This window comes from Ursus arctos, unplaced genomic scaffold, assembly GCF_023065955.2.
Source record: "Ursus arctos isolate Adak ecotype North America unplaced genomic scaffold, UrsArc2.0 scaffold_26, whole genome shotgun sequence".
In the NCBI taxonomy this organism is placed as follows: Eukaryota; Metazoa; Chordata; class Mammalia; order Carnivora; family Ursidae; genus Ursus; species Ursus arctos.
Genome location: NW_026622941.1, coordinates 5,753,478 through 5,775,802, shown reverse-complemented (window position 1 = coordinate 5,775,802; position 22,325 = coordinate 5,753,478). Strand labels below are relative to the sequence as shown.

At 41.3% G+C, this 22,325-nt stretch overlaps 1 protein-coding gene across 1 annotated transcript in view; it reads right to left on the bottom strand.

The window, feature by feature from the left end:
* Positions 1-1,136: 1,136 nt before the first annotated feature.
* GALNT8 (polypeptide N-acetylgalactosaminyltransferase 8) overlaps positions 1,137-22,325 on the bottom strand; it is a 47,891-nt gene continuing 26,702 nt past the window's right edge. Inside the window, 8 exon segments of the mRNA XM_026502814.3 lie at positions 1,137-1,280; positions 9,177-9,344; positions 10,378-10,473; positions 11,022-11,159; positions 12,344-12,529; positions 16,913-17,027; positions 17,489-17,681; positions 18,409-18,597. Coding sequence (XP_026358599.3) covers positions 1,137-1,280; positions 9,177-9,344; positions 10,378-10,473; positions 11,022-11,159; positions 12,344-12,529; positions 16,913-17,027; positions 17,489-17,681; positions 18,409-18,597 — 1,229 coding nt within the window.

Genomic DNA, 22,325 nt, shown 5'->3' with positions numbered 1-22,325 from the left:
CTGACATAAAACTAAAAGGAAAAGGTGACCGTTTAAAGGAAAGGACCAGTTTGCACATCCCTGAAAGGTGAGCCCACAATACAACATACACATGAACATCCTACCTCCTCTCCTACCATGGTGCCCACTCCCACCAATCACCAGGACCTTGCCAAAATTGTCATCAGTAGACATATCTTCCAAATTTACCAACTAGAGGAAAGTATTTATCCAGCAGACAGCAGTAAGGACCCTTGGTTTTAAGTTTGTGCCTACAATTCCTTCTTTGTGTCCCATTAAGTGATGCCTCTCTGTTTCAAGCTTCCATTTCTCCATAATTTGCAGGAAGAATAGAAGGAAATAGGTAATAAAGTCTAGTAAGTGTTATAAGCTACTTAAAGACTCAGATGGACTTGGACTTTTCTACCATTTTCTATGCAGAGCTGGGATTGGTGAAGATAGGTTCTGTCCTACCCTCAGCCTCCAGAATATCTTTGGTATGGGAGAGATTGAGTAAACCAAACCAAACAGATTGAGCTGTGTGTGGGGGGCGGTGGAGGAATTTTTAAAGATTACTTTTCTATTTGCTGCATCTTTCAGGACAGTTCAGAAAAGGGGAACCGCAGGGGCAACACACCTTCAGAGAACTGGTGCCACCTGAATCATTGTCATGCTTCCAGCCTGAAGATGACCCAGCCTCTCCCATGGAGCAGCCCCAAGGCTGTCTGGGGAGTCTCTGAGCAGATGGCTGGAGGAGGATGTGTGGGGCAGATGGCAATAGTGGTTGTCAGGAATGAAGACTAAACAGTGTTGGCAGAAGTCAATGATAGACTTCCACCCTCCTAGTTCTGTCCCCACATAGCAGCCAGATGATGGTGCTTATTTCAAGGAGTTTCCAATAATGGCATTTGATATATATCATGACTTTCCAAGGGAAACTGGGGGAGAGTTTCCTCACCCATCTCCAGCCTGGACATCCTGACACATGCATGGACCTCATCTTCCTATATCCTGTGTGTTGCAGGCCAAAGTCAGTAAACATACACGCATACTTTCCTGATCTCACCCTCTCCCACTTTGAGCAGCATTAGGAGTAGAAGCCATTCCAGTGGCAAGAACTGGTACCCAAATCCAGGCTCTCTGAAGATCACTGGATGTTAGTTTGATCCCCAGTTTTGCATGGTATACTGTATGGTCCACGCTTGTGTGGTGCAGGTCTGGAGCACAGGCACATAGATGCCCCAAGTGTCTTTCTTCATCTCCAGACATCGCTTGGTGGCTCTGTTCATGACAGCACTTCCCTGGATGGGAGAAGAGACAGAGTCAAGGTATTGAAAATGCCCTCATCTCCCCTGCTCCTGCTCTTCCTGCTGTGCTCAGTGACATGCTTGAAGCGTCCCTCAATCTTCTGCCAGTCATCCACAGGAGAAATGAAAGGTAGAGTTAGACCACCCAGTGCTTTCTCTACTAGTACCATGGCAGAAGAACCACAGAACTAGGAGTAAGCAAGGCTGTGCTGGGTTTCTGTTATCATCCACCTCTCATGAGGTTGAAGCATCAGGGCAGTGTAACTGTCTAGACGTGACACATCTTGGAGAGCCTTCTCTACTTGGCCTTCCTTTCCACATCTTCACCCCTGAGCCCATGAAACCCATCAGGATTCTCCCTCCCTCCTCCGTGAGGCTTGGTGGCCAAAGGAGCAGAAGCTACATTCAGGCAACTCAGCCTGTTTTCTCCGTGGGGGGAAGGCAGGGCAGTTCCTACCTGTTCTGTCCTGGGGGCTTCACCAACGTTTACTACTGGAAGCGTTATGGGCTTAGAAGCCAAAGAGTCTGGGCCAAATCCCTACTCCACCACAAATAGCAGAGGGCCTTAGGCAAATTACCTAGCCTAAGTCTCAATTTCCTCATCTGTAAAATGGGTTTATAGTTAATATTAGGGTAAAATTAATATTAATTGAATTAAATTAATTGGTTAATATTTATTGAGCATCTTGTGCCTAACATGAAAGATGTGCAGTAAATTAATACATCTCTGCCTCTTCCCATTCTAATGGGGGAAGGAGAGGAAGAGTCATCCTTCTCTTTGTTCCTATGTGCCACCTCCAGCCCCCTGAGCTCTCTCCTCATATCTGTGGCTCAACAACTATCATTGTGCCATCTGTCCTGGTCCTGTCCACTTCTCCTAGCCCTCCCATTTCCTACACCCCCTCCATCTCTTTGCAAGAATCGCTCACAGAATCTATTTCAGTGCCTCGGTGAAGTTGTTTTCCCTTTATACACCCTGCCCTCTGCTGTCATCCTGAGTTAACAACCTCCATTTGAATGTCTAGTGAGAGACCCTGATCTCACAGTCCCATTTTGGAACCTACCACCAAGCATTTTAACACCGAGCAGGACTGCAGCATTATGTCCAAATCCCGCTCCCTCTGCTTTCTTTTCATCACAAAATGCACCCCTCCCCTGCCAACCCTGCTCCCCTAAACTTGCCTTCCCTGCCCACACTGGACTCCCCCGGGTGCACCTCCCCAGTGTGGGCAGTCACGCAGGCTCCCCTGGTTCTTGAACTCCTCCTGTCACCTCCACTGCTCCTTTCTGTGCGCCCCGCCTGTAGCCCACAGTGTGCTCCTGGAGAGGGTCCAACCAACCAAGCAGGCCTGGCCACAAATGTGCCTACAGCAGTCTGGTTTAAAATTTGGTTTACTCCTTAGGGTTACTCTTCCAGACCTCCTCAGCACTCTTTATCCCTTATCCCCACCCCTTAATGCTCACTTACACTAAATGCCTTTTTTTCACTTTGTTGAGATCACACTGCCAGCTAGGATAGCCCCTGCCCCAAGTGCCATGAGGGACCCCCAGGACACTGTGGGTGGTCTCAAAGGAGCTGCACTGCCTCTGTCTCTACTGCTAGCAGCCCCTGTGCTCTGATGTGGACACCAGAGAAATGTTCTTCCTGTTTAACATCGTTCTTTCATTTCTCCCTCTGGGCAGATTCCTTTTCTACTGACTTTAAATATACCCAAATGTCTCAATGTTAGAGGGGGAAAAGAACCCTTAACTCTACCATCCTCTTTTTTTTCTACCATCCTTTTTAACCAAAATTCAGTGCTTTCCTCCTTTTCAAAATCAAACTTCCCAAGCCATGAAGTGATAACAACAGTGGATAAGATTCTGTGTTTGAATCTGGACATTAAATCTGCTGTGTGACCTTGGTTCTGTTATTTGACTTCTCTGTGGTTTAGAAACTTTGTAAGTAAAGTAGAGCTAATGATAATATTTCTCTTAAAAGATTTATGTAAGGATTAAATTAGATAGTGCCTGTACATTATAGGTACTCAATAAATCTTGACTATGCTAATTTATTGTGATTTTTTAGATAAAGTCAGTGACCCTTTTTTTTCTATTTTCTCTCCACTTCCATGTGACTTGTCTTTTTTTTTTTTTTAAGATTTATTTATTTATTTATTTGACAGAGAGAGACAGCCAGTGAGAGAGGGAACACAAGCAGGGGGAGTGGGAGAGGGAGAAGCAGGCTCCCGGCGGAGGAGCCTGATGTGGGGCTCGATCCCAGGACTCCGGGATCAAGCCCTGAGAGGAAGGCAGACGCTTAGCCACGGCACCACCCAGGCGCCCCTGTGTGACTTGTCTTTTGGAAGTATTCTTTATACCTTCTTCAGACTCTTCTCTGGTTTCCTTTGCATTGTGTTCATCTGGATCTTACACATTTTGGGTTTGGTTTTTATTTGGGGGTGTTGCCTGCCAGTTTTTAAAGAATTCATGGTTTTGTTTATTTTCTACTTCCACAGAAGGAATATATGCTCTTTCTTTTAATTTGAAAAGCATATTTCAAAAATTAGAAGCACTTGTAATAGAATAACATTGTATATATAGGTTGTATACCCTGCTTTTTAAGTTTAAGATCATGATTTAATATCTCATGTGCCTTTTTCAATTTCATTAACTTTTGAAAATATACGTTTTGAGGATATAATCTGAATGACTATAAAATGTTCAGTTCAATATTCAGGGGATGAACAAAGATCTCCCCTACTGTTGGGTATCTAATTTTTCCTAATATTTTGCTATGATAAATATTAAGATATTTTCCGTATTAATTTTGACCCACATTCTATATTATTCTTTAAAGTACTGTCTTAAAAGAAAATGAGCACCTTAAAAGGGTCATAGTTGATGTGGGGGCTCTGACTAGTGTCAGGGTTTTCCATGCAGAGAGCTAAACTGCCTTCTGCAGTTGTGCTCACTAGTGTGACACCGTTCCCCCAGGTTTCTCTTCTTTGTTGTTTCTCGAACCCTGACTGTGTATGGTCTCCTCATTCTCCCTGCCTCTCCCAGAGCTCTTCTTTGTGTAACTCCATCTGGAAGACTTCCGCATGATGACCTTTACCCCAACTCTCCTGCTACGGACGTCTCTACTCTCAACTCTACTCCTTTCAAAGTCCAGAGGTCAAAAAGGCCTTATCTCTTCAAATTGGGTCCCTTTGCAGTCACCGATGCCATCTCTCTTGTGGCTTTCAGAAGTCATACCTCCTCGGGTTAGCTCAAATCATGAATCATGGTATTGGAAGAAGACAAAAGGCTTATCAAGTCTTATCTCCCTCTCAATTCTGGAAGATAACTTTGGTAGCTTTTTAACAGAGTGAATGTGTAAGTTATGTCTGCAAAGTAAACAGAGCACAAAGGGCCCACCCTTCCATCAACTGTCACTTTCTTACCTAAAAGAACTGTGGTCCTGAGATAAGGTGGGTAAGAAAGGCTTAGATAGAATGAGTCGGCTCATGAGCTACAGGATCACTTCCCTCTTCAACTTCCGGTCTTCTTGACACTGTGACCTAAAAAGGGACCTGCTTTAGACATCAGAGGGGTGGGCAGAAGTCCCCTGCATGTCCTGCAGCTCCAGACCTCACACCCAGCCAGAATCTATATCAGCAATCTCAGCCAGCTGAGAAAGTGATCTTTCCAAAATTTTCTTGGAAAGGCAAACCTCAAAATATTTGGATGTTATAATTGTTTCCCGAGTATAACTAGTATGTTTAATTCCCAGGAGATTTAGGATCAAATAAACATGTTAAAGGAATCAAACAAATAGTATTTGTTAAAGATTCTGTGTACAGTTACTATTTTTAAGTACCTGCTTTGTTTTTAAAAAATTTACTTGCAGATTAACCTTGTAATACCAATTAAAAAATGTGTTATTGAATAAATAAGTTTGTGAAAACTTACCAAATTGCAAACACTTTTGAAACATATATTAGAATTTAAGAATCATTAATTTAAAATCAGATAATTGACATTCTTAAGAAAGAAAATTTAGTGTATTAAATTTATAAATACAGTATGTAATCTTTAAGGGAATTTATTAAATTGTAAAGTCCCCTTTAAAGTTGCTAAGAGAGTAGATTTTAAAAGTTCTCGGGTCACTTGGGTGGCTCAGATGGTTAAGCATCTGCCTTCAGCTCAGGTAGTGATCCCAGAGTTCTGGGATGGAGCCCCACATCAGGCTCCCAGCTCAGCAGGGAGTCTGCTTCTCCCTCTGCCTCTCCCCTGCTCATGCTCTTTCTCTGTCTGTCTCTGTCTCTCAAATAAATAAATAAAATCTTCTTAAAAAAATAAATTTAAAAAAATAAAAGTTCTCATCACAAGAAAAAAAGGTTTTTGTAACTGTGTGTGGTGATGGATGCTAACTAGACCTATTGTGGCAATCATTTTGCAATATATGCATAAATTAGGTATATTATGTTATATGCTTGAAGCTAATTTAATGTCATTTGTATAAATAAATTAATTAATTCACTATTGCAAATAACTTTACACTCATAAATTTGAAGAAATGGACCAATTCCTCAAAAACCATAAAACACTGAAATTAAATCAACATGAAATAAATGATCTGAATAGCCCTGAACCATTAAAAAAATTTTCAATTTGGGGCACCGGGGTGGTTCAGTCGGTTAAGTGTCTACCTTCAGCTCATGTCATGATCCCAGGGTCCTGGGATGGAGTCGCACATCAGGCTCTTTGCTCAGTGGGGAACCTGCTTCTCACTCTGCCTGCTTCTCCCACTGCCTGCCGTTCTCCTTGTTTGTGCTTTCTCTTTCTCTCTCTCTGACAAATGAATAAATAAAATCTTTTAAAAACTTCTTCTTTTTTTTTTTTTTTAATTTGAGCCCCAGGAAGATGGCCTGCCAGGCTGGCACATCCCCTGTGCACACAGGCCTAGAAAGCTGTCAGGTCTGAATGCAGGAAGTGTGCAAGGATCAAAGCGTCCATGCTTGGGTGCTCCAGAGTGGAAACCAGGCTCACTGAAACTGGCTTCAGCCTCAGGGAATTATGCTGATAGTTTTGAGTACAGGCAGGAACTTGTGGGGTACACACAAGGGTTTTAAAATATTTTAATTCATGGTTTAAAAGCCCCTGGAAAAGAAACCTCCAAGCCCATATGGTTCCACTGGAGAATTATACTAAGCATTTAAAGAAGGATTAACACAAATTCAAGACAATCTCTTCCAGAAAATCTCTTCCAGAAATGCCTCTTTCAGAAACTGATCTATTCTAAGTTTTTGTCAACAGGACAAATTTTATCAATTAGAAAGAGGAAACACCTCCTAGCTCACTTTATGAGGCCAGTATTGCCTGGATACTAAAACCAAAGACAGTATCAAAAATAAAAAAAGAAAAGAAAAAATCTGCAGGTCATAATCTCTAATGAATTTAGAAACAAAAATCTTAAACAACATACAAGCAAACCAAATCCAATAAAGTATGAATGAACCATGAGAGACTATGGACTTGTTTCCCAGAGGAAACAAACTGAGGGCTTCAGAGGGGAGGGGGGTGGGGGACTGGGATAGGCCAGTGATGGGTATTAAGGAGGGCACGTATTGCATGGTGCACTGGGTGTTATACGCAAGTAATGAATCATGGAACTTTACATCAAAAACTAGGGATGTACTGTATGATGACTAACATAATATAATTAAAAATTATTATATAAAAAAAAGAAAAGAAGTGTACACCATGAGTAAGTATGGTTTATTCCTGGCACACAAGGGTGTTTCAACATTAGAAAATTAATCAGTGTAATCCATCATATCAGCAAACTAAAGAAGAAAAAACATGATCATATCAATTGACAAAGGAAAACCATTTGACAAAATCCAACTCACACTCACAATAAATATATTTCTTTGCAAGTTAGAAATTCAGGTAAATTACTTCAATTTGAAAAGGAACATCTATAAAAAATCTACAGCTAATGGATATGCAATGATGAAAGACTCAATGCTTTCCCCCTGCATTTGGGAACAAAGTAAAGATATCCATTCTCACCATTCTTATTCAACGTAGTACTCAAGCTTCTAGCTAATATAATATGGCAAGAAAAACAAATAAAAGTCATACAGATTGGAAATGGAAAAAAAAGTGATTGTTAAAACCTACTAGGTTTTTAAATAAAATAATAAGATTTCTAAGCTGAATGTAAAAGCTTAAAGAAAAACTATAGTTCTTTAATTTATGACTTAAATAAATGTAATATTAATTTTTAAAACTAAAGTAAACCTGTGATAGTATTTTCTGCACAAAAAAATAGATACTGTTAAGGACATTAAAAACTCACATTTAGTACACTGGGCCTGCCTGTCAAACATACTCTGCTTGGTGACTGCCATTGACAGAAAGCTCACCACCTTGCTAGGCAGCCCATTATTCTGTAGGATAGCTTAAGTTGTCAGGTTATTAGAAAGCCCTCCTCTGCCCTTATGTTAAGTTGAACTCTGCTTCCTTGATCTCCAGTCACTGGTCTCAGTTATGCCCTCCTGTAGACACTGAACAAATCTAATCCCTCTTCCTCATGAAATCAGCATCATCTTTTCTCTAGGCTCATGTCTCTAAGCCAGTACCTTCAGATTTGCCAAACTTTCATTTGCTCTGCAATTACTTGTTGAGTGCCTGCCATGTTCTAGGCACTGTGCTGGATACCAAAACAACAACAACAGCAAAACCCAGGCACTGCCCTCCAGCTCACAGTATAGTGATGAGAAGAAGCAAGTGAGGAGGTACTTAGAAGCCATCGTGAGATAAAACCTGTAGGAAGGGCCCTGAGACTATGAATCACTCATCCTAGTCCTGTGGAGTCACAGATGGCTTCTCAAAGAAGACAATGTCCAACGCTAGAGGAACATCTTGTAGTTGGCCCAGTAAAAAGGGGTGGGAGGAGAGGGAACAATAGGTACACAAAAGCCTACGATAAGAGGGAGCATAGCCGTTCGTAGAATTACGTGTAGTTCCATATAGAGCAGGAAGCGAAGAGCAGAAATGCACTTTACCCTCCTCCTCCTTCTGATATTGGATAGTTCAAAAAGACTTAATCTAGGATCCAAAAACCCTCTGAAACTGTAAGCAAAGTTGTGCACATATGTGCATATATATGCTTTCCTGGAAAGAAGATTTTCAAAAGACTTACTAGCTTTAAGTTAGGAGTAAATGAGTTAGATTGATCCATGTCTGTTAAAATGTAGCCCTGCACCTAACACAGTACCAAAATGCTCAGAGATACCATCCCAGACAGAGCGTTGCCTCCCTTCATCAGGACATCACACCTCTGCCAACGTGACGTGATGCAGTAGTCAGTCAAATCCCTAATGTCATTGTCTTGTGAATTCTGCCGGATTCCCTCTACCCTGTGCTTAGTCAATCGATAATGAAATTAAAGTCCCTATCAAATTTCAGCCCAGGGCTCCAGATTCTCTGATTACCATGAATAATAAAACTAATCACAATGGCTAATATTTATTTAATACTTTCTATGTTCAGGCTCTATGCTAAATTCTGTATACACACTATCTCATGTAATCCTCCCAACAGGCTCCTAAAGTAGATATTGTGATCTCCATTTTATAAATGAGGAAACCAAGTATCAGAGAGGGTAAGAGACTTGCTAGTGGTGACTGGACTAGGACAAACCCAAAATCTTAACTGTTAAGCTATAACAGATTCCAGTATCGCTTCCCTTACCCACCCACCTTCGCCAACAGACTCAGCGTTCCAGGCCGTTTCATTTCCAGTCTTTTCCCTACACATTGCCATGAAGCCAGTCCTTCTAAAACACTATCAAGTCCAATATGAACCTCGCAGACTAGATTTGAATATGCCTATCCATTAAAAAACCATGTGACTCACCAATTTAAAATCCCAATATATGTGCTGTCTGTTTTGGGCTGCCTTGGAACATGGCTCTAAAGTGGGTTTCTCCCCATTGCCAGGGTCTGTCAGGCAGTGATCATCAGTATATGCCTCTGCCATCAGGGGTCCCACATAGAGCTCCCCAGGGAGGTGATAGCAGACATTCTAAAAGAGAGCAAAGGATGCCGTCATGGATATAGTCAGTGAGGCAGTCCTTGACCTTATAGAGGGCATGAGACTGTTCTTGGGTCCCCTAGGCACTCAATCACCATGAGGGAGCACTGAACTTTCCTGGGTAACAAAGAGTCACTTCTGCTTCTTTCTCCCCAACCCCCAGTTGACTCTAGGAAGAAGACCAGGCATGAGGAGGGGGCACTGCTCTGCCTGCTTCCGTACAAGGGCTCCAACACAATCATGACTTGCCTAGACAAGGGAGATTATCTTTGAAACACACACACACACACGCACACACACACCCTTGACCTTCAGAAGCTGTCATCATAAGCTCCAGCGATGGGCTTGTCAAGAAAACTTTCCAGATCTTAATCTGACACTATCTTGTTTGGTGAGCTTGGACAATTAGGCTGTTTTTGTGTCTCAGTGTTTTCATTTGTCAGGTGGAAATGCTATCGTACATACCACCAAAAGTTCCCTGTGAGGGCAACATGCAAAGTAACAAGATAGATGAAAATATTCTCAGGAGAAAAAGTCCCTGGGCTGCATCAGCCACTCGATGCCAGATCTCTTTTATTATATGGAGAAACTTCCATTTAGCCTCTCTCTTCTCTAGCCCCTGTTTCCTTCTCTATAGAAGAAGCCACAGGTAGCATCACCTGCACACCTTCCAGGGCATACAGGGAGTGGTGGGAGGATAGTGGAGATAGTGAAGGGAAGGGAAAAGGATGGGACCTGAGGTAACTGTCAATGAAAGTATTACCATTGCAAATGAATGGGACAGAGCATATTTTCTACCTATGCTCCCTGGACCTGAAGTGGATCTGTCTAGCTATGATCTTTTGAATGGACTTGGAAGTGCTTAATTATAGGACAGATTTGGATTTCACCCTTACCCTTTGCTGAGGATGTTCCATTCCTGCCTTCCCATCATCTAACACTTAGTCTGAAACTGGCAAGGGTTGCCAGGTGCTGAGCCATAACAAACTCACCCTGCCAGGGCAGGAGAGATTGTGGAAGATACCTGCAGACCGTATTTGTGACAGTAATACATGATGGGAGTTTTGTCTGAAACAGGTCCCTGATCCAGGCAGATATTTTGATCCAATGTGTTTTTCATCTGAAAGGGCAAAACACACAGAAACACCATTGGAAAGAGGCAGAGAAAGAAGGCCCTCAAGCCTCCCCAAGTTGTGCATTTTCCCCACTACTCCAGGGGTGCCAGAAATTACCAAGCAAAAGGAAGCAGGGGTTTGGGATCTTGAGAGCCATTTTCTTTGCACTAGACAAATGCTGGAAGGAGATCCTGCTGCGAGCTCCTTCCTAGGAAAGCCCACCCTCAGACTGTCACAGCACATATAGAAAAGGGAGGCCAGGCCAGATACCCCGGCTGGCTGAGAAACTGAGAGGTCAGATTTAGGGCTGCAGTTTGCAAAGTAAGGAACCAGAGGCAGAGACAAGGAAAAGAGATGAGGTCTGGGGAGCAAGAGATGAAAGTACACTGAGAGGGCCCAAGGACAAAACCTGAGAAAGAAGTTAGGGGGTAGAAAGATAAGCCTGGGCAGGATGGATTTTGGAAACGCTTTTCTGAGCTGCCATGTAATTCAGGTCCCATTGCCTTTCATAGTCAAATATTTAAAACCTGAGGTGCGATTTCACGATACATACTCTTCCATAGCCCACAATGTAGTGGATTGGCTTCAGGTTTGGATAAACATTCTTCAGATACCAGTCAAAAGTGTTACATTTCAGTTTCTTCCGGAGTGCCATTCTGGAAGAAATGTCTCCAAAATCGATTCCAGAGTTCTATAAATAAAACATGGAACATTTCTGTGCCTTGTAACATCCTTGACTCCATCAAAGGGTATGAATGACGCATGAGGGAATGAAGCATTTTCCTTATAGCCTGGAAGGTTACCTTGATCATTACAGTTTTTCAGCGAAAGTGAAAAGAGCTTGAACCCTAGTAATCTCTGCTGGCTTCAAAGGCACTTGCAAGGTCTGTGTAGTAGGGCCACTTGGGTTTATTTCCCTTCATTAGCAAGCTAATACAGACTGCTCTCATTTGAGATAATATTTGCACCAGTAAGGCACAAAATACTCCAGGTAGCCAGAAAAGGCTTTCAAAAACAATATTCTGGGGGCACCTGGGTGGCTCAGTCGTTAAGCGTCTGCCTTCGGCTCAGGTCATGATCCCAGGGTCCTGGGATTGAGCCCCGCATCAGGCTCCCTGCTCAGCAGGAGGCCTGCTTCTCCCTCTCCCACTGCCCCTGCTTGTGTTCCCTCTCTCGCTGTCTCTCTCTCTCTGTCAAATAAATAAATAAATAAAATCTTTTTTAAAAAAAACAATATTCTGATAGCAAGATTTAGAGGTTGAAGGAGATTTTCTACAAGAGATATCTGCGGGGAATCAAAGGGAAAGAATGCTTGAGCCCAGAGCCGCAGCTCAAGGACAGAAGATAGTATACCCTGTCAACCTCAGGTGGCTAGCCTTAGCCAAGAAGGCTGTCCTCATCTGTGTGCATCCAGCAGGGTTACAGTCCCTACTCCCACCATCCCACATCCCACCTGCCATGTCCCGTGAATTCCTGATGTCCAGCCCTGCCCCACAATGAATCCCCCAGTATAGATGATGCATGAAGAACATAGAATCTAGAAGAGTCCTTGGTTTGAATCATATCTCTGCTGCTTATTACTTTATTACCTTAAACAAATTCCTTTCAACCCTCTGTGCTTTGGTTTCTTCATCTATAAACACAGAAGCATAAAAACAAAACCCATCTCATAGATATGTCTCAATGATTAATGACTGCCTGGAGCATAGTATTACTACATTAATGTTAGGTGTCATTTTCATTGCACCATGGGGACTTTATGCTAATTTTTTAGGGCTGGGATAGCACTTTCACTCTATCTGTCCCATTTCCTACCATTACCAGCCCCCCCTCCTCCTTCATTCTTCCCTGCTTCTGTTCAAATCCACGACAAACCTGGAGAGGTATGTTCCAGGCCAAATAGACCATGTGTTTGTACTCATCCATCCAGATTTCAGCCACCCGCAAAGCATTACGCTTCAAGGGAAGACTCAGATCCAAGGCATAGGGCTTGTGGTGTCTCTCTATGTGAGCAATCCGGGAGCACGGTAAGATCTCAATTCTCCCTCCACACTGCCACACCTGTAAAAGAAGAAAAGAAAGTCACCTGGACAGGCTAGGCCCATGACCAAGAAGCAGCACAGCTGTGGACTCACAGAGACCACATTTTGGAATCATTTTTAAAGAATGTAAATTCAGTCCTCTCACTCCCATCTCAATGTGGCCTCTCAATCTACCTATCTAAAACAACCTTCATTAGAAGTCTACCAAAATGCTTCTCTCCCATTGTTCAGACAGCTCCAAAAATCCTACGTCTCTCAGGAAATCTTCCTGAACAGACCAAAGGAATGGCTGCCTCTGCTCTATTATCCCCAAGAAAGTGCCAAAGTCCTAAGAGGCACCACGCTTGGAGCCAATCTCACTGGACTTCACTTCCCAAGACCCCCTGTGTCCTGCATGCTAGATATAAAGCAATGTGGACAGACTCTCAGGGGTTCCCACGATCCCTGCTTCCTGGTGTTCACACCCTTCCCTAATCCCTTCCCTTTGAGTGTGGGCTTGTGATCTCCTTCTATCCAATAGAATATGGCAAAGGTGACAGGATGTATATGATTGCATGTGTGTAATTAAACAATATAAGATTGCAGCGTCCATCTGTTTAGGAGACATTCTGTCATGTTGGCTTTGAAGATGCAAGCCACCACGTTGTGAGCCACCATGATGAAGAGGTCACAGAGCAAGAAACTAAGGGCGGCTTCCAACTGATAGCCAGCAAAAAACTGAATGCTTTCTCAGTCTGGAGGGCTTCAAGGAACTGAGTGCTACAAACAATCACATGAGCTTGGACGCAGATCTTTCCCCAGTCAATCGTAAACGAGAACCTAGCCCTGGCCAACACCTTGACTGCAGCTTTGCAGGTGACCCTGCTAAGCCATGCATGGACTCTTAATCCACAGAAACTGTGAGATGGTAAATGCACCTTGCTTTGAATCACCAACGTTGTGATAATCCTGCTACACAGCAACAGATAACTCATACAAGTAATTCTTGTCTAAGAGATATCATGACTCATGATATAATGATACAATTATAAATACTCTTTTTTGCCATCTGACGGGTACAAACATAATTTTTAGGCCACATAATCTAATACTTGGCTTAAAAATATGATCTTCATCCAGATAGATGATAGAATTATCTACTGATATTAGATTGATATAACTGCTCCAGTGTCTTCTCTTCATGGTTTCCCAAGAAAGGTGCAGTTTTGGGGAGTTAATTGGCCTATCCGACAGCAGTTAGAAACCTCCTACATTCATGCCCAAGGGAGCCTCTGAGATAAGAGTGAGCAACTTAGGTAGGTCCTGCTGGTTCAGTTAACCCCCTAAAGGATCATTCCCTGTATCTGACTTTCAGAATTTTTCATCCTTTCTTCTACTTCTGAACCCACATATTCTCCTCCCTCATCCCCCCAAACCCAGAATAGCACAGTGACAAAAAGTCAGGCTTTGAAGTCAGACTGACCTGTGTTCAAGTCCTGACTCCATCACTGCATACCTGGCAACTAGGGGCAAAACACCTTCCCTCACTGAGTCTCAAGTGGCTCATCCACAAAAGGGCATAAAGCTGTCAGGAGGAATAAATGGCATAACAAGTATCCATAAATGGCTATGATTTTTAACTTGAAACAGTTCTTTTCTTCCATTATCCTCCTGAATTTCTCTTCATTAGTTTCCAGAATCATGTGGAGGTTACAACTGATTTGTTTTCAGATATTATTTTCTGAAGCCGAACATCTAAAATTTGAAATACAAATTTACTCCAATTTTTTTAGTTGATGGTAGTTTCCAATCCACAGGAATTCAGAGGAGAAAAAAAATGGCACAAAAAAACTTAAATTCAAGTGAATGGATAAAAGTCATGATTGCCATTTATGAAGTAACATTAACTATTATCCTTGAGCAACAGTTTCCAAATTTTACTCTTTCGATTTATTCCCCCTTGCCAAACATTCCTCCATTCTGTGTGTGTGTGTGTGTGTGTGTATGTGTGTGTGTGTGTGTGTGTGTCTAACACAGAGAGAGACGTGAAGCTTCTGCTTATAATAATGACTTGTTCTGTGGCACATGTTACCCTAATGTTTTTCATGAATTTAATACGTACCATGTAGATATTATTATTATCCTCATTTAAGTAAGTTGCCCACATTTACCAGCAAGTAAATGACAGAGCTGGATTCCAAATCCAGGCAGTGAGCCTGTTAAGATCTGACAAGGGGTCAGGAATACACAAGGTGCTTGATAAATGCTGGTTTTTCTTTCTTGAGCATCAGTCCCAACAGTCCATCTCCATTTATACACTTCCATGTGCACTATCACTGCCATGCCTCTAGATGTCAGAATAAAGCATTCCATGAAGTTATAATGTTCCCCAAGATCTGTCATTGGAGAAAGACAGATCTTAACAAGTTCTGAGAAGTTTTAAAAGGCAAACAGCCACACACACAAACTAAGAAGACTGGATATGGGTAGAACTGTTTTATCCAAGAAAAAGAAAAGAATGGCCTTTCCCTGACATTGCCTACATTTCCAGCAAAACTTACCAAAAAAAGCACAAAATGTTAAAAGAAAGAGGATTTCTTGTGGAATCTAAAATATCAGAGTTCAGTAGAGGGTGGGGGAATTGAAACAGACAGACAACAGAAGAAGAAAGCAGAGAAAAGCGTGGGGAACTCAGAAATGGTAAGAAGGGCTTGGGGTCCTAACTTGGAGAATTGGAGTTCCAAATTCATGGAAGCTATGGTAGGTAGGAAAATCTCAACCATAATGTAACTACAGTCAGCTTAGGACTTTGCTACGTACTATGCATAAAGTAATTATTTCTGCATTTATATTTTTGTGCTAGAGACTAATTGTACACTCAATACATATTCCCCTCTCCATCTATAGTTTTAGAAGGAATAACGGTACACATAAGCAACTAGCTGAAATCTACGTTTTCCAGACTCTTTTGCTCATCAGTGGCCATATGACCAGCAGTGGCCAATGGGATTTGAAGGAAATAACATATACAACTTTCAGGTAGTGCCCTTAAAAAGAAAGCATGCTCTGTCTTCCCCCCCTTTCTCTTCTTACTGAATAGAATACAGGTGTGGTGTTGAGTGTAGCAGAACCAGAAGATGGGTCTTGGTCCCCATCACCCTGAAGCTGCCATGTCAGTCCTGAACTGCTTATTTTCAAACTGTTCTGGGAAAAAGAAATAATTTCTATCTTGTTTAAACCTGTCATTTTAGCCTTTCTCACAGTAGTCAAACAAGAATTCAATTAATATCTTTATAAATCATTTAAAAATATTTATTACATTCTAACAGTGCCATCATCCTTATGAGGTAGATGAAACAAGGACGCTTTCATAAAAGGGAAAACTGGTCAAGACAACCATGCAAAACAATAGTATTCCTACAGAACAATTACTGTGGCTTAAGCTATAACCCAGATAGGAACTCAAAGTGTATTTGTTAACACATAAATGTGATGTCCTGGTTAAGTCTTAATTGGGTATAATATGTAATTCTAAAGTCATCAGTTCCAAGTAAAACGAAATTGAAGGGAGTAGGTCTGAATAACTTTTAGAAAATATCATATGCTTCCAGACGCTGTAATGGACCAGAGATCACCTGGTCTCAGGCACAGAATTTCAGGGCTTAGGGGAAAAAAGCCATTTTATAGACACTCAGTCCACAGTGAATTAGCAAAGAAAGGATTAGAAGCCAAGTTCAGCATTTTTTTACAATGCCACCGATGTCCTTATCACTATTATTTATAGCATTAACCATTTATGAGCATAAGTCACATGTTACTCAGCTTGCTAGGGGCTTAATGTAGTAGGTATGGCTTAGAGAGCTTCTATGCTGCCCAAGATAACACAAACTTTCAAGTGGTAGAGTAGGATTTGGACTTAAGTCTGTTTGTTTCCAATACTCACGTAATTCTCATTACCATATGCTGCCTTTTTTAAAGTTCAGCTTTAGGCTGGAAGATGAAAGAAAGATAAATTAATAAGAACAATCACAAACCCAAGAGGCAAGGCCTTTTAACAAAGGCTTGTACATTATATAGAAGCTGCAAAAAGAATACTATAGGAGGGATATTTTATGCATGAGATCTAGGAGATGGTTGGAAAAAATGCTTGGAATGCTTATTTCCCTTAAGGCAAATAAGAATACCATCTGCTGAGCCTCAATTCTACCACTTTCCATCCGTATTTCCCAGATTATATAAACCTATACCAGAAAGCTCCACTCCAGAAGTTTTACTGCCTATTCCTAGTGACTCAGAAACATGAGAATTTGTCCATCGCTGGAGCCAATGACATTCAGCCTTGTTCCAGAATTCCAAAGACCATACTACTCACCAATTATTTCCCTCTCTGCTTTTTCTCCTAATGAGAAGGGAATGTACCCACCCTCAAGCTCAGTTCCACATTCTCTCCTCCATAGACCAGCATCCCACCATCCAGAGATCCGATCTCTTCCAAAAAGACCCTATTGGCAGCCAGGATGCCCATGATACAAGGACTCCTATAGAACACACAGGAAGAGAGTTACTAACCTCTTTATTAAGGAATGGGTCAGGATGGCAGTGAAGGGTAGGAAGCCAATGATTTGTCTTTCAAAGGTCTACTCAAGCCTCTTCTTATCCTGAAGGCTTTCCCCAAACCCTCAGGCTGAACCTATGCTGCTATAGCCCTTCTCAAATTATAATGAAATTATACCTTTTTCATCTTCATAGTCCAACTTCATAGCCTGGTAAATGCTTAAAATGCCTCAATTTTTTTAAAAAAAATTATATACTTTGCTTTTTGTTTGAAAGCCTTTAGATAGTCTAAAGTGTCTATAATTTTTTTTCTCTATCCTCTGTCCATCACCCCATCTCCTCCATTTCTCCCACCCACTCCCATCAGTACCATAAAAGATAAAACTCACACCATCCATTCTTGATTTCCCATGTTCTAATCAAGGTTCCTAAACCTCAGACTTACTTCACTGGAGCGGTGGCATCATCCAGATCAAGCCAGGCCTTTGGCAGTGGATCATAGCGACACCACAGTTCCCAGTTAAACCCATCAACTGCCAACGCATACCTTTCCAGTTCAAAGGTGTCAAAATGAATATTGTCAAATACAGGAGACACTATCACAGTGTGATCTTCCTGAATCCAAGCCAAAATGGGCTCTGCCTTAGAAGAAGAGTGTATAACAAATCCAGGTTGGATAGGAAGTAAGTAGAAGAAGCAAGCAAGCAAAACTTCTTCAAGCACCTTGCCCTGACATTGAGCACCTTTTTCATTTATGCTGTGCTGAGCTGTAAGATACTCCAGAGTGCAGAGAATCTCTGCAGTTTTCAGAATAGCTTGAGGCGCTAGCAGCTGACCTATGTCAAGAACTGATTTGGAATTGGTACCCAAATACCACTCTCAAATCATTATGAACAGGGCTATTGGTATTCTGCCTAAATTTACATTAGCTCTTTGGGTCTCCCTGTTTCCAAAATGATGTCTCTTTACTATTTGATTCTCCAAAGAACACAACTTTCTTTGTATCATGTAATTTCAGGGCTGAGAAAAACCTTAGGAATTATCAAAAGATAATTTATTCATTTTAAAGTTAAGGACATAAATGTCTCGTTATTTGGCAAAGTGAGGGTCAGGATCCAGTTGTCAACCCTCCAAGCCCATTGTTTTTTGTTTTGTTTTGTTTTTTGTTTTGTTTGTTTGTTTCCTAAGTCGAGACTACTTCCTTAGCCAACCAAAATCTGTGAGTAAAACACCCTGTCTTTGGATCTTTTCTTTGTTCAAAGTCTGGTGCTGTCTTCCCCTATTTCCATAATATCCTGTCTTGTATGTAGTACATTTTCAATATCTCCTTTCTCCCCTTTCTTGGGAGAAGAAATCTCCTGGAGCCTTACCACCCAATGTTCACTTCAACATGAGCATCCAAGATGGCAATCACATCAGCCATGGCCACTTTCCTGCCAGTGTTGCGTGCTTGAGCAAGACCCTTTATCTCCATATGCCGAATTATTTTTAGTAGTCCTGGATACTTCTGGTTGTAAAGCTTAACTTTCTCATCCAAGGGTGCCTTTAGTTCTCCTGCCAACCAAATGCACACCTACAGAAATTCTGAGTGCAATAATCAACATGGTACAGAAATTTCATACTATTATGAAATAGTGGCTGGACTACCTCCAGTTTAGGATGAGCAATTCTACCATCTTGACTCAGAAATAAGTAGTGTTTCCCCTGCACCTACTTCTCTCCATTCTATCCTCAGGCTTAATGCTCCATTCCTAATCTCCTTTCCCTTGAAGTTAAACTACCTTAGAATAATCATACTGTTTACCATGTAACAAAGGTTGTTATATATGCTTTATGTGTGTATTGAGAAATTTTCACAAGAATGAGTAGATAGACCTGACCTAACTAAGGTAGAGGTGCTGATGAACAGATATTATAGAGACATCCTGGAATGTCTTCCCATGGCTAAACTCTCAAGATTTTCTGGAGAATCCATAAACAACTGAAACTGTTTTGTCTTGTTTTACATATTTCTACTTGGCCTACTGAAGGACCAGTTTTGGATAGAATGCCCAGGCTGATCACTTTTCCAGCTTCTAGCTAATGAATTTATCCTCTAAATTATGCAAACAGGATTCACTATTCCCAGATTGTTTACACTTTTTTCTTCCATCTTCCCCTCTCTTTTATAAAGCCTGTCTATAAATTTGCTCTTTGAGCCTACCAGTTGATGTCCTCATATGTACGAGAACAACTTGCATGTAAATCACTAAGCAGTGTTTAAGATATCTAACCAAGTGACTGAGTTTTCCATTGATAACATTAATTTACTTAAATTTCAAATTATCCTATAAGTTGGTATTTCCGTATCCTCAGTTTACAGACAAAAAAACCTCCTGAGGCACAGAGAGATTAAGAAGGTTGTCCAAGTTACACATATGATAAGTGGCACACCCTGGATATGAGTCCATATTCTGTCTAACCACCATACCATGCTGCCTAAAGTACTATGTGTGTACTTGGTTGGGTTTATCATGATCTCTCTCTATTCCTCTCTTCCCAGGGCCCGAGATGAGATTCTTGCTGGCTCCTCTTTCAAAAGAAGAGTAGATTTGTGAGTACTGGAGTGACCAAGATCTGAGATCAATACCTACATGACTGCGGCACAAAAATTTACCCTATGTTAGAACTTCCCCAGCTGCACTCCAGGAAGACTGACTCAAAAATTGAAGTTTTTATTTTTTAATTTTTTAAAATTATTTTTTTAAAAGATTTTATTTATTTATTTGACAGAGAGAGAGACAGCCAGCGAGAGAGGGAACACAAGCAGGGGGAGTGGGAGAGGAAGAAGCAGGCTCCTAGAGGATGAGCCTGATGTGGGGCTCGATCCCAGAATGCTGGGATCACGCCCTGAGCCGAAGGCAGACGCTTAACGACTGCGCCACCCAGGTGTCCCCAAAAATTGAAGTTTTAAAGAGAGCCAGTGGATCTGAAGACTGTTTGCTCTGACTGTGAGAAACCAACCTGGAAAGTCCCTACATTTACCCAGTCACTACATTCAGGAAGCAATCAGAAGGGGTTGCCATGTTTTTTCTTCTCCTGCCACCATGGTGCCCCTGAAAAGGCTTGTGGCCCTGAAGTTCACACTTGATGGCACCCCCCCTGTAGAAGACAGAATCATGGATTCTGCCTTTTTTTTTTTTTTTAGCAATTTCTTCAAGAAAAAATCAAAGTTAATGGAAAACCTGGGAATCCTGGTGGAGGATTAATCACTGAAAGGAGCAAGAGCAGGATTATCATAACTTCTTTTTTTTTTTTGTAAATTATATGGCTGCATTAGCCTGATTTAATGTATTAGCTTTATCATCGGTGCTATTTTTTAAAATTTTTTTATTATATTATGCTAGTCACCATACAGTACATCCTGGTTTTTGATGTAAAGTTCGATGATTCATTAGTTGCATATAACACCCAGTGCACCATGCAATACGTGCCCTCCTTACTACCCATCTCCGGTCTATCCCATTCCCCACCCCCTCCCCCTGAAGCCCTCAGTTTGTTTCTCAGAGTCCATAGTCTCTCATGCTTCATTCCCCCTTCTGATTACCCCCCTTTCTTTATCCCTTTCTTCCCCTACCGATCTTCCTAGTTCTTATGTTCCATAGATGAGAGAAATCATATGATAATTGTCTTTCTCTGCTTGACTTATTTCACTTAGCATTATCTCCTCCAGTGCCATCCATGTTGCAGCAAATGTGAGAGGATTATCATAACTTCTGAGGTAACTTTTCCTAAAAGGTTTTTGAAAAATCTCACCAAAAAATATGAAGAATAATCTGTGTGATTGGTTGTACATAGTTGTTAACAGCATAATTAAGAATTACATTTCTTCCAGATTAACCAGGATAAAGGCGAGGTGGAAGATGAAGATTAAAAGTCATTTATCTTGAGTTTTCCATATGCGTTCTTAAATAAATTGTGTGAACCAAAATGGTGGGAAAAAAGAAAAAAGGAAAAAAAAAAGAAAAAAGAGTTTGCCATAGACCCTGGATATCTAGTGTACAATTCAGCCTCTCTCACTATCTAATTCTGTGTCTCTTCCCGTTTGGGTGTTTCCTCAATTTAGAAAGAAAGGCTGGATAATATGTCAGGATCCTTCCAATTCCAAAATTTTATGAGTTGCAGATTCTGAGTCATCCTCTCAGAAATAATGCCTACAATCCAGCACAAGAATTAAAGACCCTTCAATGGATCTTCTAAAGTAAACTTATGCTCCCTTCTCAGCCTTACTCTCCCACTGGTCCTCTTTGCCCCCAAACTCTTTATTCTGGGATGTTCAGCTCAGGGTGCTTCTGGGTTCTGCAAAGTTGCTCATATCATTCTTTTCATCACTCTCTACCCCCCACACCCACAGACACATACCCAGTCTTCCTTTGTTTTCTTTGCTCATCTAAATCCTACCAAATTTGCAAGTCCCAATTCAGGTCCACCTCCTCCAGGAAGCCGCTCTAGTTCATCCCAGCCATTTCTCCAGGCTTTCTCGCACTCATTGACAGCTCAATCAATTTGACACACGATTCTTCATATGTTGAAATATCTTTCCATAGGTATGTCTTGCCTCATAAAGCAATATGGGAACTTCTTGAAATCAGTGACATTCTCTTCCTTGCATAGTGCCTGGTTTTGGGTACAAACTCAGTAAATAGTTGTTAGTTATAAAATTTGCCTAAAATTGGAGAGAAAATACAGAATTCCACCTATATTAATACCATTTCTGAAAAAGTTGGATTAGCTCTGTTGACACTTGAAACATTTGACCTGATACAAATGAAGCTTCATATCTCAGGGAAAAAAAGAAGGGGGCATAACCAAGTGATGGCATTTCAACAGTACTACAAATGATACTGAGATAAACAACAAGTAGTAACACTAGTTAACATTTATTGGGAGCAAGTCCTGTGTTGAGGACTTTACATGTCTTATTTCATCCTCAAAACTGTCCTATAGGTAAACACTATTATTTCCCCCATATTACAGATGAGGAAGTGGAGACATGCAGTAGTGGAGTTACTTGCCCCACAAAGTGAAATTAATAGTAAGTTTCTCTTGTAGCATATGTGGTAGACTTCCATTTATTTTCCTCAATTTAACACAAAACAGATTTTTAGGTTCTGTTCAGTTTAGGACCAATCTAGTTGATATTTTCATGGTTAATGAGAGAGAAGCTAATTCCTGTCCCAGAGACATCAGTCAAAGAATGATTAACAGTCCCCTCTTCTGTGCCCATTCACACATTATCTCTA